The sequence below is a fragment of the Natator depressus genome, chromosome 2 (genome assembly GCF_965152275.1).
Source record: "Natator depressus isolate rNatDep1 chromosome 2, rNatDep2.hap1, whole genome shotgun sequence".
Taxonomy (NCBI): domain Eukaryota; kingdom Metazoa; phylum Chordata; order Testudines; family Cheloniidae; genus Natator; species Natator depressus.
Genome location: NC_134235.1, coordinates 35,150,844 through 35,171,386, shown reverse-complemented (window position 1 = coordinate 35,171,386; position 20,543 = coordinate 35,150,844). Strand labels below are relative to the sequence as shown.

Genomic DNA, 20,543 nt, shown 5'->3' with positions numbered 1-20,543 from the left:
TCCTCATTTCACTCCATAGTAGATTGCCTCTACCTAATATGGCAAAACACCAGCCCTGTATTTGATGGACCCTGGAACATTCTAGTTCTCTACAATAATCCCTCAGTTAGAAAGCAGACTTCTGCTACAATGCATCACTCTATAAGTACAATGGCTCAGATTCCCTCCTGTGCTAAAGTCACAGTATCTGTGGCATGAAGGTGGTGCCTTTTCTCTTTGAAATAAAGATAGCCACTACATCAACAATTCACCATGAGATTTATAATTATGTAACAGTACAAGTATGTGAAAGATAAACCTCTTAAAGCTTTTTTTATAGCTGACATTTTCATTAACAGAACTAATTTTACAAATCAGTATAAGGACATGGTGCACTACTCACCCTAAGACTTTGATGGCTTTTATGTCCTCAGTAGGAATGTGGAACAGGGACCTCGAGGGACTCGATCTACTCCTGCACATTATAATACCATGAACCGAATGGATAGACATCGTGCAATAGATGACCACTACTCCCCAGACAGAGAGAGGTAAAAATCATATAGGAATTAGAAACACCTTTAGTCTACAGTCATCACAAGTGAATTATATCAGTGTGATGTATTAACCCTAAATTCAGGTCACTAAAGTAAACAAAAAACCCACAGAAACCTACATAGCCTCAGAATTCCGTAGATGATGATAACTCTGCTGTTCTTTTTAGTGGTTTAATGTTTAAAATTCACAGTGTGTACAGGGCTGCCTGAACTGCCATCTTGTATCCTCTTCAAAAGAAAGAAAACAAAAAAATCTTTGAGGTGTATCTGTTACACTAGCAGCAAGACTGATTCTCTGTGTATTTGATTTGATTTTGACTATTTTCAATTTTTTAAACAATGTTTGTTGTTTACTGTGTTTGTAAGGTCTCCAGACTGGTGAATATGTTGAAAAATATGTAGCAGTATTCTTAGTTGATAATTTTCACTGCTGTATGAAAATTACATAAAAGTCCACATTTTGTACTCAGTGTTTGTGCAAAACTCCCATTGGGTACAGTGGGAGTAGCATGCATATAGCAAAAGTAGAATATGGCACAGTTCTTACCTGTTCTTAACTTTATGAGCCATTTACCCTTAAAATAAACTGCTTTGCCATTCTTTGAGATCAGAATTGGGCCTTGTGTGTTTAGAATGCACATCTCACCATGACAGAAAGATTTCTGCCGAACAGGGCTTCATAAATCATGAGCATAGACATATCAACCTATCTGAATTTTAATGAATTAGAAGTGAGATACAGTTTATAGTTGGCTAGTGTAGCTCATTTTGCTATATTACCTGAGGTATCTTCTGCCTTCAGTTAAAAAAAAAAGAAAAAAGGACGAGGTGCTTGCCACCACGACTTTGGGTCATAAAACAAAAAGAGAAAGCATTTGTCTCCCTTAGTTTTAAAATACTCCTGCGCTTGACTACGTTTTGTGCATCAAGATGGCAATATACCCATCACAATTATACAGGCAATATTGCTAAATACTGTAGAATTTGTTTTTTTCAGGTACCAATGAGCAATACAGATATATTTTCCCATCTTCACTTATCATACGTTGTGGGCATTTATGTAGTTGCTGTATGCCAAATTAATATTTTTGCAGATTATTAGTAAAGACGGATTATCTAATAAGTGACATCAAAATTACATAACTGAAGTTGTTAACTATAATACAATTAAGAATTTAGGAAACCAAGTTATCTTATCGTAAGTATATTGAACAGAAAAGACCATTGTGTTCGTAAAGGGCATTAATGCTATGGTCCATAAACGTGAGGCACACAATCCCCAGGCAAATTGCAATCGTAGTTATTTTATATATAATCCATGTAAAAATATTAGGAAAAAATGTGTATCAGAAAATTTTTGACAAAACAGAGCAAATGCATAAAAGTGAAATACTGAAAAGCAAACAAATTTTTTTGTTCTAGATTTCTAACTGTATTTGTTAGAAATATACATAGGTTGTGTATATATCTTAACAGATTTCTTGTATTGGAATCTTTGCCTGGGTTTTGTAATTATGCCATCGCCAGGAGAAACATAACTTAGCTGGGTGTTGAGGCCAGTTTGTTTAATTTTGATGTCCTAAAGCAATTAACTCAGGATTGTAACTGATAAATGTCTTTTTTTGAAATGGGGGGAGAACACCCAGAGTGCTCTTGGGTGTTGTTATATAATCAATAGTCATGAAGCTCTGGCTCTTTGAAGCACCACATATAGGTCTTATAGAAACTGTTTTCATGCTTGAGTTTGATCTCAGGCAGACTGCTCTCCTTGCTACTGTACAAACATCCACGCACACACAACAGTGCAGGGAGTGCTGAACAGAACCACTAGAATCCCTCCTCATCACTTCAAGCAAATACATCCTGCTCCAATCAAGTTTGTGTGGGGGAGCATTAATTAGAAAATGGACATTTTGTTAACAAGTGTATCAGAAAAATACACGCGTTGTGATACTATGTTTTGGTACTGCACTGGGATGTTTGCAGCAGTAGTATAGTGTTGTATCAGTACAATGGTACTCTGTACTGTGATCATGCAATATCACGATGCAAACATGGCAGTAGATACCCAGGATGATGTTTCTTAGTTTATGGCACTCTGGAACTTCAGTAGCTGACAGAGTGGCTCATTAGATCTGTAAGGTTGAAGATTAATGATTTTTTTATTTTATGCTTATTTTTATGACTTTCTTGAACTTTCATATGTGGCAATACTTGAAGAATTATTTTTCTTGTTTTTTCCCTCTCCAAACAAATACTTTATATACTGTTCTGTATTTAAAAACAAACCAACCAACCATAAATGTATCCCAGCATGTGTTGTTAGCAGTATAACCCAAACTTTCAACCATTGAAGTTTCTGTTGTGAAATACATTCTCTAAAGTATTATTGGCTGTGAGCTATTATATAGGGGAAGAAAAAGAATAGTCCAAAACCTTTCACAGTTTATATTCTTTTGCATACCTAGCAGCAGGAATGTGAATGGGAAGGTAATTAAAGAATCAAAACAATAGTATTGAACATATTTCAGATGTTCTCCTTGTCTCCTATCGTCTTTATCTGTTCACACTAAATTCCTGGGGTGAAATCTTGGTTCCACTGAAGTCAGTGGCAAAACTCCCACTGACTTCAGAGGAGCCAGGATTTCATTCCTGGATCTGATTTCTTACTTTCTTGGTATTGCACTACTCCTGCTGGAAATGCTTATTTACTTTTGAATAATATACAACTTTGCCAGATATAGCAGGGAAGTGTCTGTTTCAAAGTCCCTCATAGAATTCATGAGTGTGATCAGCTCCTGACCATGCTGAGTAGTAGGGTAAAGTTCAGAGGAAGGAAAATTGCTATATTTTTGTACAGTTATAACCTTTCTTCTTGATGCCAAAATTGTCCTGAGTTTGTCTCACATATAACTGTAAATAGCTAAACGCATACTTTGCACTACTATTGTTTTGAAAAAATATGAATGCGTAGGGCTGCATTTACCTGCATAGATCTGTGGGGATTGTGGTCTGTTTAGGACTGCTTGGGAAATGGGATTCATCTGCATAAGTTCGTCTCCCCATCTCAAGCTACTCTTCATTACCTGGCTAAACTGTGGGTGTGAACACTCTTCCCTCCATGTGGCTTGCTCATTTTCTGGTTCATCTTAGAGTTGAGCTAGCATATCTGACATTAAGGGGCTACACTGCTACTGTCATAGAATCATAGAAGATTAGAGTTGGAAGAGACCTAAGGAGGTGATCTAGTCCAACCCCCTGCTCAAACCAGGACCAACCCCAACTAAACCATCCCAGCCAGGGCATTGTCAAGCCAGGCCTTAAAAACCTCTAAGGATGGAGATTCCGCCACCTCCCTAGGTAACCGATTCCAGTGCTTCACCACCCTCCTAGTGAAATAGTTTTTCCTAATAGCCAACCTAGACTGCCCCAGTGCAATTTGAGACTACTGCTCCTTGTTCTGTCATCTGCCACCACTGAGCTCCATCCTCTTTGTACCTCCCTTCAGGTAGTTGAAGGCTGCTATCAAATCCCCCCCCCTCACTCTTCTTTTCTGCAGATTAAATAAGCCCAGTTCCCTCAGCCTCTCCTCATAAATCATGTGCCCCTAATCATTTTTGTTGCCCTCCACTGGACTCTCCAATTTGTCCACATCCTTTCTGTCACTGTATAAGACAAGCTGACTTACTGATTGGAAGGAAAACATGAATTGGAATGTTTTTTAGCCCAGGCTGAGCAGTTAAAAAAATCATATGAAATACAGTGTATTAAGAACATAAGAAAGTCCATACTGTGTCAAACCAATGGTCCATCTAGCCTAGATGCTGGTGCCAGATGCTTCCGTGGGAGTGAAAAGAACAGGGCAATTTATCGAGTGATCCATCCCATGTCATGCAGTCCAGCTTCTAGCAGTCATAGGTTTAGAGACCCCCAGAGCATGAGATGACCATATATTTTGAAACATAAAAAGTAGGATTTAAGTGGTTCCAAGTAATAGCAGACAGAACAAAGTAAGTTACCAAGCAAAATAAAACAAAACATGCAAGTCTAAGCCTAAAACATTAAGAAACTGATTATAGATAAAATCTCACTCTCAGAGATGTTCCAATAAGCTTCTTTCACAGACTGGACTCCTTCCTAGTCTGGGTCCAGCAATCAATGGTCTCAAGTTGCAGTGGGGGAGGTTTAGGTTTGATATTAGGAAAAACTTTTTCACTAGGAGGGTGGTGAAGCACTGGAATGTGTTACCTAGGTAGGTGGTGGAATCTCCTTCTTTCAAAGTTTTTAAGGTCAGGCTTGACAAAGCCCTGGCTGGGATGATTTAGTTGGGGATTGGTCCTGCTTTGAGCAGGGGGTTGGACTAGATGACCTCCTGAGGTCCTTTCCAACACTGATATTCTATTATTCTATGATTCTATGAATCACTCACTGCCCCATAGTTACTGACCTTTGTTAGAGTTTCTTTCAGGCATCTCTTGGGGGTGGAGAGGCCATCTCTTGAGCCAGCTGAAGACAAAATGGAGGGGTTTCCTGGGCCTTTTATATTCTTTCTCTTGTGGACGGAAACCCCTTTGTTCTCCTGTGCAAAATCACAGCAACAAGATGGAGTTTGTAGCCACCTGGGCAAGTCCCATGTCCATGAATGATTCAGCTTTTTTCAGGCCGACACCATTGTTTACATGTTAGTTTGAACGTTCCCAGAAGAGCTCAAATGTGGATTGGCATCTCTCAAAGTCCATTGTCAGTTAAGTGTTTCTTGACTGGGCACTTACTGAGAATAGTCCTTTCTCAAGAAGCTGACCAAATGCTTCACTGAGGCTACTTAGAATCAAACACATTGCGATACAAGTACATAGGCAATATTCATAACTTCAAATACAAAAATGATACACACATACAGACAGCATAATCATAACAAGCAAACTACAATCTTTCCATAGATACCCCACTTGACCTCCTCTGTACAAGACCTGGTGCAACCATAGGATCCTGGTTGCAACAATGATCTATACAGTCATAGTTCACGTCAAAAACATCGCACCTCCCTTGACACATTTCCACGCCCCCTTTGGGAGGCCTGCCCCATAGTTTGAGAACTGATGTTTTAGAGCAGGGGTGGGCAAACTTTTTGGCCCGAGGGCCACACTGGGGTGGCAAAACTGTATGGAGGGCTGGGTAGGGAAGGCTGTGCCTCCCCAGACAGCCTGGCCCCACCCCCATCCACCCCCCCCCACTTCTCGTCCCTTGACTGCCTCCCTCTGAACTCCCGACCCATCCAACCTCCCCTGCGCCTTGTCCCCTAACCGCCCCTTCCCGGGACTCCCCACCTCTAACTGCCCCCCCCGGGACCCCACCCCCTATCCACCCCCCCTGCTTCCAGTCCCCCGACCCCATCACACCCCCTCCCCCTGACAGGCCCCCCGGGACCCCATGCCTATCCAACCCCCCCTGTTCCCTGTCCCCTGACCGCCCCCCCTGGCAGAACCTCCGCCCCATCCAACTGCCCCCTGTCCCCTGACTGCCACCTGGGAACCCCCACCCTTTATCCAACCCCAGGCCCTGGCCCCTTACCATGCCGCTCAGAGCAGCATTTCTGGCAGCCACTCCGCCCGGCCAGAGCTACACATGCTGCTGCTCTGCTTGGCAGGAGCGTGCTACCCCACTGCCCAGAGCACTGCCCACGTGGCTGCAGGGGAGGGGGGACAACAGGGGAGGAGCCGGGAGCTGGCTAGCCTCCCCGACTGGGAGCTCAAGAGGCAGGCAGGACGGTCCCACGGGCCGTAGTTTGCGCACCTCTGTTCTAGAGCATATCTTTTAGAAAAACATCCAAATGTAAAGTTAAAAATGGTCAGTGATGGAGAATCCCCCTCAACCTTTGATAAATTGTTCCAGTGATTAATTACTCTCACCATTTATAACTTAAGCCTTATTTCCAGTCTGAATTTGTCTAGCTTCCACCTCCAGCCATTGGGTCATGTTGTACCTTTCTCTGCCAGACTGAAGAGCTGATTATTGGTTTTCCATGTAGATACTTATAGACTGTAATCAAGTCACCTCTTTACCTTCTCTTTGTTAAGCTAGATAGATTGAGCTCTTTGAGTCTATCACTATAAATCATGTTTTCTAAACGTTTAGTAATTCTCACCGCTCTTCTCTGAACCATCTTCAATTTATCAACATCCTTACTGAATTGTGGGCACAAGAACAGGACACAATATTCCAGCAGCAAACACATTAGTGCCAAATACAAATATAAAATAACTTTTCTATTCCTACTCAAGATTCCCCTGTTTATATATCCCAAGATTGCATTAGCTCTTTTGGATACAGCATCACACTGGGATCACATGTTCAGCTGCTTATCCAGCATGACCCCCAAATCTTATTCAGAGTAACTGCTTTCCAGGATAGAGTCCCCCATCCTGTAAGTATGGACTACGTTCTTTGTTCCTAAATATATAGTTTTACATTTGGCCATATTAAAATGCATATTTAAAGACTTCACCCAAAATCTACAAAACACCTCTCAAGACCACTTCCCCAGAACTGTCATCTTTCACTTCCTGAATCAGAGATAAAGAAAATATACTTAAGTATGCCTGGTAGAATCTCTCACCTTCTAAAACACTTCCCACATCTCGTTCAACCCAGATTGTAAGTGATGTAGATGAGAGTTCTGAGGACAGAAAACTTCCTAAGAGAATGTAAAATAATATACTCTTTGCTGTATTCCATGAAGCTAAGACAAGAACATCATAGTACTGTGGTTTTCTCCTTGGAGCTACTGGCAGCCCTAAGGAATATAAGAATGCTTGTGTCATGGATCCACACTGAGAGCTTATGTACGGCTTTTATACAGACTCTCAGAGAGTATACCTCTTTAGTGCAAGGCCTAAGGCCTTCACTTTTTGTAGTGGATCCACTACACCCATGGTGGCAGAACTACCTGCCACTCTGGCCCAAAATATCCAGAATGCCATCTCTCTCTCTACACTGGGAAGCAGAGTTTTTACAACAGTTTTCTGACACCTTACTCATTTATTTCAAGATCTAGTCATATTATTTTCACATATTTTGTCTCCCTCAGCTGCCAGGTGTTACAAGTTAATGTCTGGTCCCTGATCTTCTATTGTATGTCTGAGGGTAACTCCATTCATATGTTGACAGTTCTTGGTAGTTCGTTCATACTTACCTAGACATGCCTACATGACCAACATCCATCTCTTATTCCTCTGCCGCAAAGAAGAAATTAACCCAATCAGTCCTAGTAGAACACAATACAAAAGTGAGTAGGGAAACCAAGTCATATATATTTTTCATAAAATGCAGTAATTTTGACATTCTTCACTGTTAGTGATGCAGAAGGAACATCTTCCTAGCTGACACCACAGACAAGACTCTCTTACCACTTTCAAGTCTAATGGCAGTGTAAATGTTCCCTGAAAAATTAATACTCAGAACTGAAAAACAAAATACCAACAAAGCACCAAAGAAGACATAGACTTTTTTCTGCCTGGATGTAGTCTGAATCCTTAGTGCTCAACCACTGAAATGTGATTTATTTTATTACAACTTGAACATGAGTCAACAATGTGATGCTGTTGCAAAAAAAGCAAATGCCAGTTTAGGTTGCATTAACAGAGGAATAGCATGCAAGTCACAGGAGGTAATAGTCCACTCTACTTGGGGCTGGTTAGGCCTTAGCTGGAATACTGTGTCCAATTTTGGTCACCGCTGTATAAAAAAGATGTAAGAAACTGGAAAGGATCAACGAAAATGATCAAAGGGATGGAATGGAAGCCATATGAGCATAGGCTGAAGGAACTGAGTATGTTTAGTTTGGAAAAGAGGAAATTAAGGGGGGACATGATCATGATCTTCAAATACTTGAAAGGCTGCCATAAGAAAGATGGAGAAAAGTTGTTCTCTCTTGCCACAGAAGGCAAGACAAGAGGCAATGGGTTCAAACTACAGCATAGCAGATTTAAATTAAATCTCAGGAAAAACTTCCTAAGTGTAAGAACAGTAAGACAATGAAACAGACTGCATACGGAGGTTGTGGAAGCTCCTTCACTGGAGGTTTTCAAAAGGAGGCTGGAATTAGGGTGCCCAGGTAGCAAGTATGAAAAATTGGGACAGAGTGTGGGGGGTAATAGGCACCAATATAAGAAAAATCCCCAAATATCAGGACTGCCCCTATAAAATCGGGACATCTGGTCACCATAGGCTGGATAGCCATCTGTCTTGGCTGGTTTAGACACAACAAATCCTGCATCTTGGCAGAGGAATGGACTAGATGATGCTTGCGATCCCTCCTGTGGTTCTATGATTCTATGATTAATCCTTTAAAACATTAATTATTATAAAAGGCATGTTTATATATCTTAATTAAAGGCCAATATTCCTTCTTTGATTTACTGAATTTTAATAGACACACTGGCATGTAGTCTTGATGACAGAGTTAAACTATAATTAAATTTGATGACCTTAGTCTCTAAGGTGCCACAAGTACTCCTCATTCTTTTTGCTGATACAGACTAACACAGCTACCACTTTTAAACCTTTAAATATTGTATTCTCCTTAATCTAATACCATGTTTTAATAGTATAAAGCACAACCATCTAATAAATGAACAATGCACAATGAATTTCATTATCCTTCCAAGTTACTATGTACATTTCATTGATAATGTTTTAACAGCAGTTTATTATATGGGTTGGAGAAAGCCAGTAATCTGCTTGACTTCCTCAGAAGGAGGACTGTCAAGATGATGACTGTGATGTGGCAAGTGAGGAAAAAGACATTTTAATTTATGTAATGATGCCCTGAAAAAAATCAGAAACACATTCCGGTGTATCTATCTATTACAAATAGTTAGAAGTTATCAGTGACCGTAAAATTAGAATGCCTAACATTTAATGATAGAGCCAACTAGTAATTGCTTGGTAGAAGGAGATAGACTGCGTAATAAACATCCCCACCGCTAAATTGAGAGCATGAACCACTCAGATGTATGCTGGCCATCACCCTGAGAAATCTGCATGTGTGTTTTAGTCTCATCCTCCACTGTAAGTTATTTTAATTGTTAATTTTCTGTTAGGGCCCTGTCCTGCAATTTACTGCACCCAAGCATAGCCCCATTGAAACTCACCACCCTGCACTTTAAGCAGGGAGGGGTTTGTCTGGCTGGCCGGGAGAAGAAGGCAATGCTTTCTGGCTTGGGGGAGGAGGGGAGATGTAAAACTGCTGGAAGAGCAGTCAGCGTGGTGGATGACTCACCACCTAAGAGGGGTTTAAAAAGGTCAGTCTGGGCCTGGCCCCTCCCCTCATCACTTGGAGCAGGCTGGGCAGCACCCACCTTCCCTCCCTAATTAGATCACAAATATTCCAGGTGTTTAGCTATATCTGCTGTGGACATTACGGTAGCCACTCCACTAAGGGGGGCTGGGAAGGAATTTTTCCATTACCACCATATTGGCCAGGTGCAGTAGGGGATTTTTTGCCTTCCTTGCAGCAGGTTCAGGTGGGCTCTGTTCATGCATAGCATTACGGGCGGTAGGCCATATGTCACAACTCCTTATTTAAGTGTATAGCGGATGTTCAGTGCAGGTAATCCATAAATTAAGGCACAAAAGAACGGAAAAATGGCTTGGAAAAGGAATTAAGGAGAGGTGCTTGGTAATTGAGCAAGCTGGGGGCAGTTGGGGACTCCTATGATTGGTACAGCAGGGAGCCAACCCCCCCATCATTATAGTCCATCTTAACCTCTCCTACAAGGGGGGATGGTCGGTAAGCTCCCGGCAAGGGAATTGCTGGAGGGACCTGGATAAATAGGAGCTGTGGAAGCTCTCCTCCCCCCGGAAATTGGCTGGAATTGGTAAGGTCCTGGCAGTGAATCTGCTGGAGGGACATACATTTTGTACCTGCACTGTACACATTTTATCTGCTGGGTTAGTCCCAAACATCTGTCTAATAATGAAGTTTAAACCCATATCTAATGTCTCCTGTCATTCTTTCAGCATAGCCAGACAATGGTAGGGCTCTGCATGGATGCAGCAATTGTAATTTTCAGGATTGGGGCCTTAGATTCTAAGCTCTTTTGGTTGATGACTATGCATTCATATGTGTTTAGAAAGTAGTGAGCACAAAGATCTCATGCATTATTTCAGCTAACCTCATATAGCTGAGGAGCATCTACTTTTTAAAGCTTACGTTGTGGCTGATAGCATATTGTATCCTTGTACTTTATCAGAATGGGAACCTGGCAAATATTTGTGTAAAATATCCTATGGTACTGCAAGGGCCTGCTTCAATGGATGTCTGTCTGATTAATGCCCAATCACTAATTATTAGAAACATAACAAGTGAGAAATACATATATTTAGACAAAAAAACAGTTCCAAAGGTATTTATTTTTCTGTATTTCTGATCAAATTGGCCTGCATGTCTAGGGTGGGCTTTTACAATGTTAGTGCGCACTATGTTTTTACTGATATGGGAACATGATTTTGAAAATCTGCAAAATCTATTTCATGTCACTTTCTAATGGGATAGTAGCCTGCAGTATACTCCATCTTGATAAAAATAAGATATAATGATGTGGCATTCTCCTGGCAGACAAACCAAGTCCTGTGAGGTGAAAGACAGTTTAGTTTTTATGCAGGGTTAGTCATGAGTCTCTCCTGAGACTTGCAAATCATGCTGCATTGCACTATATTATATGTAGTAAGTTTGTGATGTGGGTTATTGCCTGTTTCAAAGTAAGGTAAAACTGCCAAAATGAGATTCCTGAGATGAAAGACTAGTGCCTGATGTATGACTTTGTCCATGCTTCCGAACAGTGTTACTGGAAAAAAAAAGTCACCTTGATAAGACTGGTACTGAACTGGAAAAATCGAGTTTTATCCACTCTGGCCTTCAGAAATTGAAATAGACATCTGAACAGTTAGTGCTCTGGTCTGAGTGAAAACACAGGCACTCACTGGAAAGATCTTGTAGCAAAAAAGCATAAAGGGATGTTTGCTTAAACTGATTCTGGAGGGCATGACCATATTTAATGCTATTTTTCCTTTTTTTTCTCAACGTTACCCATAAATCAACCCGACTGTTATGTAACAACAGTTATTGCTGTCTTGCTTATCCTTTATGCCTCTAAAATCAAACCTAGGAATTATTCTGCATTTTTTGTTCTTTTTTCCAGAGAAAAATATTAAAATTCAAAACATGTACCACAGCAAGTATTTAATTATTCATTGCCAGCCACATCTCTTTTTTTCTCTTTTTCTATCTTTATTTTATTCATCTGTGAAGTTGCTGTATGATGTTTCAGACTGTACTCAAACAGTTTTTAAGTATTTTAATTTTTATAAGAGAGTATAAAACTTCGAAAGAGTAGAATCAGTTAAAGTTACCCTTGCCTATTTATGGTAGAACTAAGGAAGATTTATTAGAAACAAGTTATTCACAAAGTTAATTTCTTTAAATGTTTTTTACTGACCATTTATTCTTCAAATGTGATCATTAGTCATTTGTAAAGGATCTGTGAGCATATTAGACTTCAGGTGTTGACTAGTGTATTTAATACATCACTTCTGTGCATTTTTATACTAGTTTAACCAAATGTTCATAAATACCATTTTTGGCTGTCATGCTGCCATACAATCAAGCCAATTTTTTTTTAGACTTAGCCTGACGGTGTCAACATGTGTTCACCATGGTCATTGTGGTAGCATAACATATTTATTCATGTTGCTGATTGATCACTCTCCTCCAGTCAAGAAAATTCCAGGATTGTCAGTCTCTCTCTGTGTCACTTTCAAGCCTAGAATGTCTGTTCAGTCAGTCTTTTCTCAAGACTAAACATGCCATTTTTTAACCTTTCCTCGTAGGTTGGGTTTTCTAAACCTTTTATCACTTTTATATCTATCCTCTGGACTCTTTCCAACTTGTCCACATCCTTCCTAAAACTTGGCCACCCAGAACTGGACACAGTACTTAACTGAGGACTCACCATTGCTGAGTAGAGTGGGACAGTTACCTCCCTTGTCTTATGTAACACTCCTGTTAGTACACCCCAGAATGATATTAGCCTTCCTTGTAACTGAGTCACATTGTTGGCTTATTGTCAGTTTGTGATTCACTATAACCCCCGGAGCCTTTTCAGCAGTACAACTGCCTAGGCAGTTATTCTCTTTTTTGTATTTGTACATGTGATTTTTCCTTCTTAAGTACAGTATTTTGCACTTGTCTTTATTGATTTTCATCTTGCTGATTTCAGACAATTCTCCAATATGTCATAACCCATACATAACCTCGAAATGGGGTAAGATGATTACAAGCATCCTGTCTTATTCTTTGTCAGCAATTACTGAAGTCAGCTCTTCAGCATGCGAAAGTACAGTAAAACCTCAGAGTTACGATCACCTTGGAAATGGAGGTTGCTCATAATTAGTAGCAGAAGAAAATGCTACTTTTAACCATTTTAATTTAAATGAAAGAAGCACAAATCTTTTTTGTCAAATCTTTTTTCTTATTTCACTTTTAGTACTGTGTTACCACGATACTGTAGTTTATTTGCTTTTTTATTTTTTGTCTCTGCTGCTGTCCGATTGGATACTTCTGCTTCCAAATGAGGTGTGTGGTTGGCTGATCGGTTTGTAACTCAGCTGTTTGTAACTCTGAAGTTCTACTGTAAATTATCTTCTCTAAACAGACTATCTGTGAGGATTCTCAGTCCTGAGTCTTAGCACCTTACCTAAGACCAGTGGTTCTTCTTTAGTTCTTAAAGAAGTTTTACTCCTGCTGCAGACAGCAGTAGCAGGGAAAGAATGAGACATGCCCCTACTGTTGCACATCATCCCCTGCTGGGCATCAGTGCTTCCTTCTGAACATTCCAGTGGGTTTCTTCTTGACTGGGAGTCAGCAAAGGACCTTCCTGTCACTGTGCCCCTGCATTGCTCCAGCTCTTCCATACATTCTCTAGTATCCTTTGCAAATGACTCCCTAGATTCCAGCCAGTCTGGTCAGTTGCCTAAATTGTCAAGAGCATTTTGTGGCACTTCAACATTTGTGTCTTGGTGCTTCAGCTTCCACCTCAGCATTTTGGTGCTTGCTCAACTATTTGCTTTTCCTCTGTGCATCTGCACCTGCCCAGATGTTTCAGTACTAGCCTCCATGCTTTTGCATCTTCTTGAATTGTTTAAAAATGCAATTTCCTGTTAGTGTGTCAATGTACCCGTTTATTTTTATCAACCTACTAGCACCTAAGTTATGGTTTTCCAGCACCTTGTGTTTAGTAGGCTTCTTGGAACATTGACTCCTACTACATATTCTTGGTATGAAAGATTTTTGTTGTTCATTTCCACCACTCAACTTTTCCTTTTAATATATGTCAAGAAAGAAAGAAAGAAACTTTGAATCATGTTAGTGCAGCAGAACTGTGTCCAAGATGGACAGCCATGTTCTGTGTGTCATCTGTCTTTGAATTGACCATGGTGTGTAGGGTCGGCAAGTTTGCTTGCAGATGTCCACCAATGTGAGCAGCGTTTTCATACCCACTTTGAAGAACACATTGGATATTCATGTAAGTCTAGTGTAAGGTATTACTTATACTGATGCAGACCACACTCTCTTCTCATAAGACCAGGTGGGCAACTTGCTTATTGAAGTACCAGGTGGAGTAACACGCTGAGCTACAGACACCATGAAGCATTTGGCTTCTCAGTAGTAGGGCCCCAGCTCATTGGATAAGACAGAGACATTCCCCTGTTGGAGGCCTTGAATCCACAGTTTTGTACTGAGAATGAAGCATTTCCCTTCCTACCACCCATGTGCTCAAAGTAGAGAGGAGGAAGAGGAGGATTCTGGTCAGTGCCTACTCCTAGTTCTCTGTGAGACTGCCATGATGGCCACAGTAAGGCATTGTTCTCTCCCTGTCTCTACAGGGATGTCTCTCAGAAAAGAGAGTGCTCTTTGCACCAAGACTAATGATTGTGTCTTAAAAGTTGGTGCTCTTGGGATAGGAAATTCAGGACTTCATGTCAGTGCTTCTTATGCCAAAGACTGCAGCATAGCCAGTTTCCAAAGGTCTGGTGACACACTATGCCTCCCCATCCAGATGACACTTCCAGATGGTTTGGAGGGGGCAGGCTGAGGATTAGATGACCAGAGCTGCTGCTTGGGACTGATGGTCTGGGGCAGTGGTTCTCAATCACAGGTATGTGGACCCCTGGAGGTATGCAAAGGTCTTCCAGCAGATACATCATCTAGATGTATCTCATCTAGATATCTGCCTAGTTTTACAATAGGCTACATAAAAAGCACTAGCAACGTCGGTACAACTAAAATGTCATACAATGACTTGTTTGTACTGCTCTATATACTATACACTGAAATGTAAGTACAATATTTATATTCCGATTGATTCATTTTATAATGATATGGTAAAAATGAGAAAGTAAGCTATTTTTCAGTAATAGTGTGCGTGACACTTTTGTATTTTTATGCCTGATTTTGTAAGCAAGTAGTTTTTAAGTGAGATGAAACTTGGGGGTACACAAGACAAATCAGACTCCTGAAAGGGGTATAGTAGTTTGAAAAGATTGAGATCCACTGGTCTGCAGGACTCATCTGATACTAAATTCACGTTTTCTGTGGGAAACACCAACATAGCAATGGCAAAGAGGATGTTTCTACTTTACTCCAGTTTTTGCAGAAGCCATCCAAGGCAGCTGATATTGAGTTAAATTTTGTACAGGAATGTACAAAGGCTACAACCAAAAGATACCTGGGCAAGGAATCCCTGACCAAGTAGAGTTGCCGTGTCCTTGCAGCCTATTTTTGACCAGCTGCTTCTAAGTTGATAAAGAAAAAGTATAACTACTTTAAAGACCATGCCAACTCCTCCCACACTTCACATTAGAAGTACGAAGTGGAGGTAGCTATGGCTAGAGGGAAGGCCAGCCATAGCTAAAGTTCTCTGCCCAGAATCCTCATCTTGCAGTACTCGGAATCATTTGAATGAAAGATTTACTTTTTTGTCAATGTAACTCTTCACATTGTGAACTACAAACTTTAATGGCAGTCAGATTGTAGTTTTGGAAGAAATCTTTCATCCTGATCATTGATTCTCTTTCTAAAGAGAAATGTCAGGACCTAGATCTGGGCTGCATTAGAATCAGGAAGATTTTAGAAGGCTTGGATGCTTCTTGGATTCTTCTCCCTTTTTGGAAGCTGTGTTCATTAGATTCCAGTCATATAATTTGTAAAAGATTTCCACACAGTCTTTGGACCAACTTTTAAAAACAATATTATCTAGATTAGCACACCTACTTTGGTAGGGCTACTCTTTCATTTCTCTTTAACTAGAAATACCATTATATACTAGTGGGTATTGCTTTTTAGCCTCTTAGATTTGCTATCTATGGATGGATGTTATGAAAGTGAAAACTGGGTTATTGGTCTGTAACTGGAATTTTCAGAACTTGTCTCCTTTATAGTTAAATATTTGCTTCCAGCATCTCTGTTTGTATGAGAATCTTCATTATTCTCTTAAGTGGAAGCTACCTGAGAAATGGAAGATGGTTCGTTGGACTTTGGATTTATAGTGAATGCTTTGTTTCCATGTTACACATAGAGCCTTAACAATCAACATTTTAAAAAACACCTTATTTTTTATCATCTTCTGAAGTCCCACATAGCCATGCTATGCATGATCCAATTATATGGAGTAATCTGTGGAAGAAACAAACTGAAAACTTTCATTACAGGAAAGTAACCTAGTTTTCTCAAAATATTAATAACTTTTCCTTGAAAATGTTTAAGTATTTTACCCAGTTTTGATACTTCAGATTTAAAAGTTGGTAATTATTTCAGTACTTCCAGGCAATATTTTTATGGATGCTCTATCCACAAGCTGTCTGACCTTCATGTTTCTGTTGTGTGATGTAAATTATTCCCTCTTTGTTTTATTGTTTCATATTTGTATTTTTGTTTCTGTCATGCTTTCAGTCATTGTCTCACGCTACCTGGCTCTCGATATACTCAGTCCTTTGACCACCACCACAGAGATGCCAGGTATATATTTTCCTCTGTGTGATACTATGTGAATAACTGCATGTACCTGGGTGTACCAACATTGTATAGTGGTAGAAGATAAAATTCCAGAGAACCGTGCTTAGTACCAAAATAAATAATGTATTTTTAGAAAAATTTGATGTCTGGATTATTAGTTGGTAGACAATTGGATAGGATAATATTTTTATAAGATGTATTTTTCAGGCCCAAAAGTCTGAAAATTGGTACCACATAAAAATGAAACTACATTTTTATAGTTGCAGTGGTCTCTCTCCAATAAAGTTATTAAAGACAACTATTTAAAATCAGTCAACATAAACACTAAATAGAAATATATCTGCCACATACAGTATTTAAACTGTATAAGCCTTTTCGCTCTAGGGTTACAACAGACAAATCCTAAGTGTGATAATTATATTTTTATATTCTTACCTGCATGTTAATTTATTTTACATATTCTTATTTCCAGTAATTTTTCTAAGTTGACCAGTGCTCTGTTTCTCATTTCAGTTTGTATACGCTGAGTTCTATTTCTGATGATTACCTCATTTGCTGAAAGTTTCCTGCTTTTCATGTTTGTTTGTCTTCATCTCATTTTTGTGTTGCTTTTCATTGTGTTCACCCTTTATGTTTTGGCAGAAAGGATCACACAATGTATCCTCTCTTTTGCGAAGATGCAATCAGGTTACTCCGTTCCCATAAGATGTGTCGTACTTATTCTGAGGGTGCTTACTATGATCTTGAGAGGTATAATTGGTGTGCAGTATATTATTTATTCTCCCATTTATACTTAGGTAGACAGTAATCCATTCAAGTTCAGAACTAAACAATGTATATTTTTCAGCAGTACATTTATACATTAAAGATACTGTACAATATACTGTGATTATTTGCAAATATATTAATCTAAGATTTATTACCTAGAAGTATATTTATATCTTTAAATACTAAGAAAAACGGAACGGTTTCCTAAAAGAAACAGTCATATTTAGAAAGCAGAGTATATTAATAAATATAAGGGGTTTTTAATAGCTCATAATTTTTGGCTGGGATTTTTAAAAGTGCTCACTGCTGTCCGAACTCTGCTTCTATTGGAGACAAAGGTTAAATTCTTGAAAATCCTTTGTTTGAAAAATTCTGGCAGAGATTCTTTTTAATACTTGTAAAGTATGTATTTATTATTCATTCATTTTAGTTATAGGTATTTCTAAAGTTCTCATTCAATAGTTTCTGAGTACCTCACATGCATTAATTAATTTAGTTTCACAACACTCATCTGTAGTAGGGAACATTATTCACTCTGTTTTATAGATGCCAAAGATGAGGCAGAAAGAAGTTTAGCCCATAGTACCTAATTTATTATTTAGCAATATCAGGGAATATAAAATATTCCATGTGGAATATAGTTACATCTAAGGCTTGTCTACATGGGGAAATAGCCAGGCATAGCTAGTGCATTTGGAAGTGGATTAAGCTAAACTGCAAAAAAGGCACTCTTTGTGCAGAATAAGAGTGTTGACATGTATTTTCTGGAGAATAACTATTACACTTTAAATTCACATAGCATATTTTGCACTACCTTGTAGTAAGTAACAAGAAGTGCTAGTATGGTGCTGCATTTGGAAGAGATTATTAGCGTGCAGTTCTTTCAGCAAAACACTAAATGTAAGAAAAATGTCTGAATGGTTTTGTGGGAATGCTACAATATGAAGATATCACTCCAATATGCTATGAAATTATTAAGGCCAGATTCTAATCTCATTTAGTATACTTAATAGTAGATATTGCCATTTCTTTAAAGGAGGAGCTGATATGTAGCTCTTCTGCATTTGTCCATTGCAGGAACTGAAAAATTCCTCCTACACTCACTCATGGTTGCCATCTTGATCTCACTCAATCAGAAGGACAAATCCTCATAGCATTTTTAAAGCTTTGTTTTGTATTAAAACAGCATAAAATCCCTTTAGTATCTGTAGAACTGGATTCAGAGATTGTCATAAATAGAAAGGGAAGGGTAAACCCCTTTAAAATCCCTCCTGGCCAGAGGAAATCTCCTCTCACCTGTAAAGGGTTAAGAAGCTAAAGGTAACCTCGCTGGCACCTGACCAAAATGACCAATGAGGAGACAAGATACTTTCAAAAGCTGGTAGGAGGGAGAGAAACAAAGGGTTTGTGTGTCTGTCTACATTTTGTCTTTGCCGGGGATAGACCAGGAATGAAGCCTTAGAACTTTTAGTAAGTAATCTAGCTAGGTATGTGTTAGATTATGATTTCTTTAAATGGCTGAGAAAAGAATTGTGCTGAATAGAATAACTATTTCTGTCTGTGTATTTTTTTTGTAACTTAAGGTTTTTGCCTAGAGGGGTTCTCTATGTTTTGAATCTAATTACCCTGTAAGGTATTTACCATCCTGATTTTATAGGGGGGATTTCTTATTTCTAATTCTATTTTTATTAAAAGTCTTCTTGTAAGAAAACTGAATGCTTTTTCATTGTTCTCAGATCCAGGGGTTTGGGTCTGTGGTCACCTATGCAAATTGGTGAGGCTTTTTATCCAACATTTCCCAGGAAAGGGAGGGTGCAAGTGTTGGGAGGATTGTTCATTGTTCTTAAGATCCAAGGGTCTGGGTCTGTAGTCACCTAGGCAAATTGGTGAGGCTTTTTACCAAACCTTGTCCAGGAAGTAGGGTGCAAGGTTTTTGGGAAGTATTTTGGGGGGAAAGACGTGTCCAAACAGCTCTTCCCCAGTAACCAGTATTTGTTTGGTGGTGGTAGCGGCCAATCCAAGGACAAAAGGGTGGAATATTTTGTACCTTGGGGAAGTTTTGACCTAAGCTGGTAAAGATAAGTTTAGGAGGTTTTTCATGCAGGTCCCCACATCTGTACCCTAGAGTTCAGAGTGGGGGAGGAACCTTGACATGGTGGCAGAGTGGTGGGATTAACCTGAAATCATTTTGAGATCCAGTTGAGATTTTTTTTTGAACTAGAAATACAGATTTTAAAAAAAAAAGGAAGTCCAGAAGCAGCTGAAACTGAAAGCAGCTTGTTTTTCTCTGCTTTGTGGCCAAGCAGAGACAAAAGGGGATTATCTTTGTGAATTACAGGTTTTCTTTGCCTGGAGGCAGGGTACTTAACTCCTGCAGGGAAATTCACAGTCTTCCAACCCAGAGTTTTTTGTTCCCTAAAAGTAAATAGAAGGAGGGGTGTTCTACCCATTTGCCTGGAGACAAAAGTGGCAGGGTTTTTTTTTTTGGATTTTGATTTTTTACAAGGAGCACAAGTTTAAAAAGGAAACTTGTTTTTTCTTTGGGCTGGGTAAACAGGTTTCCAAGTAGTTGGAAGTTTTTGCTTTGATTTGGGCCCAGAGCAGAGACAAGGGAATTGTCTTTTTCTGTAGGCTGACAATCACTATCAGAGAATAGGTATTCTATTCCAGCACAGCAAAATTTTACAGCCAAGTTTTGTTTGTTTATTTCTAAACCTCGGGTGTAAAGTTAGTTAAAAACAGAGAGGTTAGAATGACAAAATCTGCGGCTAGACTACAGCTGGAATTAGCCAAATTTCAGGCTGAGAAAAAACAAAGGGAACATGAAAGACAGATAGAACTCATGCGGCTGGAGAAGGAGGTACAGGAGGCTGCCCACAAGAGGGAAATGGAGGCAAGGAAGCATGTGGAGGAGGAGAAGGAAAAAGAGAGGAAGCATGTGGAGGAGGTAGAGAAGATAAAGGCTCAGCAGAATATACCAACAAACCCTAGCAATCCTTCTCCAGGTACCACTTCCCATCCCAGAAAGTTCCCCACCTACAAGGCAGGTGATGATACTGAGGCCTTCTTAGAAAACTTCGAAAGGGCCTGCCTTGGGTACAGCATCTCTACCGACCAATACATGGTAGAGCTGAGGCCACAGCTCAGTGGACCCTTAGCTGAGGTGG

General features: G+C 39.6%; 1 protein-coding gene across 27 annotated transcripts in view; it reads left to right on the top strand.

Moving 5' to 3' along the window:
• Nucleotides 1-20,543, top strand: part of RIMS2 (regulating synaptic membrane exocytosis 2) — a 737,938-nt gene that overhangs the window by 509,249 nt on the left and 208,146 nt on the right. For 17 of the 27 annotated variants that reach the window (XM_074943965.1, XM_074943967.1, XM_074943974.1 and 14 more), the window contains one exon: nt 414-530. In XM_074943965.1, coding sequence (XP_074800066.1) covers nt 414-530 — 117 coding nt within the window. Of the gene's footprint in view, nt 1-413; nt 531-16,545; nt 16,612-17,306; nt 17,359-20,543 lie in introns of those variants that run through there. The other 10 variants (XM_074943973.1, XM_074943969.1, XM_074943978.1 and 7 more) reach the window with 4 other exon arrangements.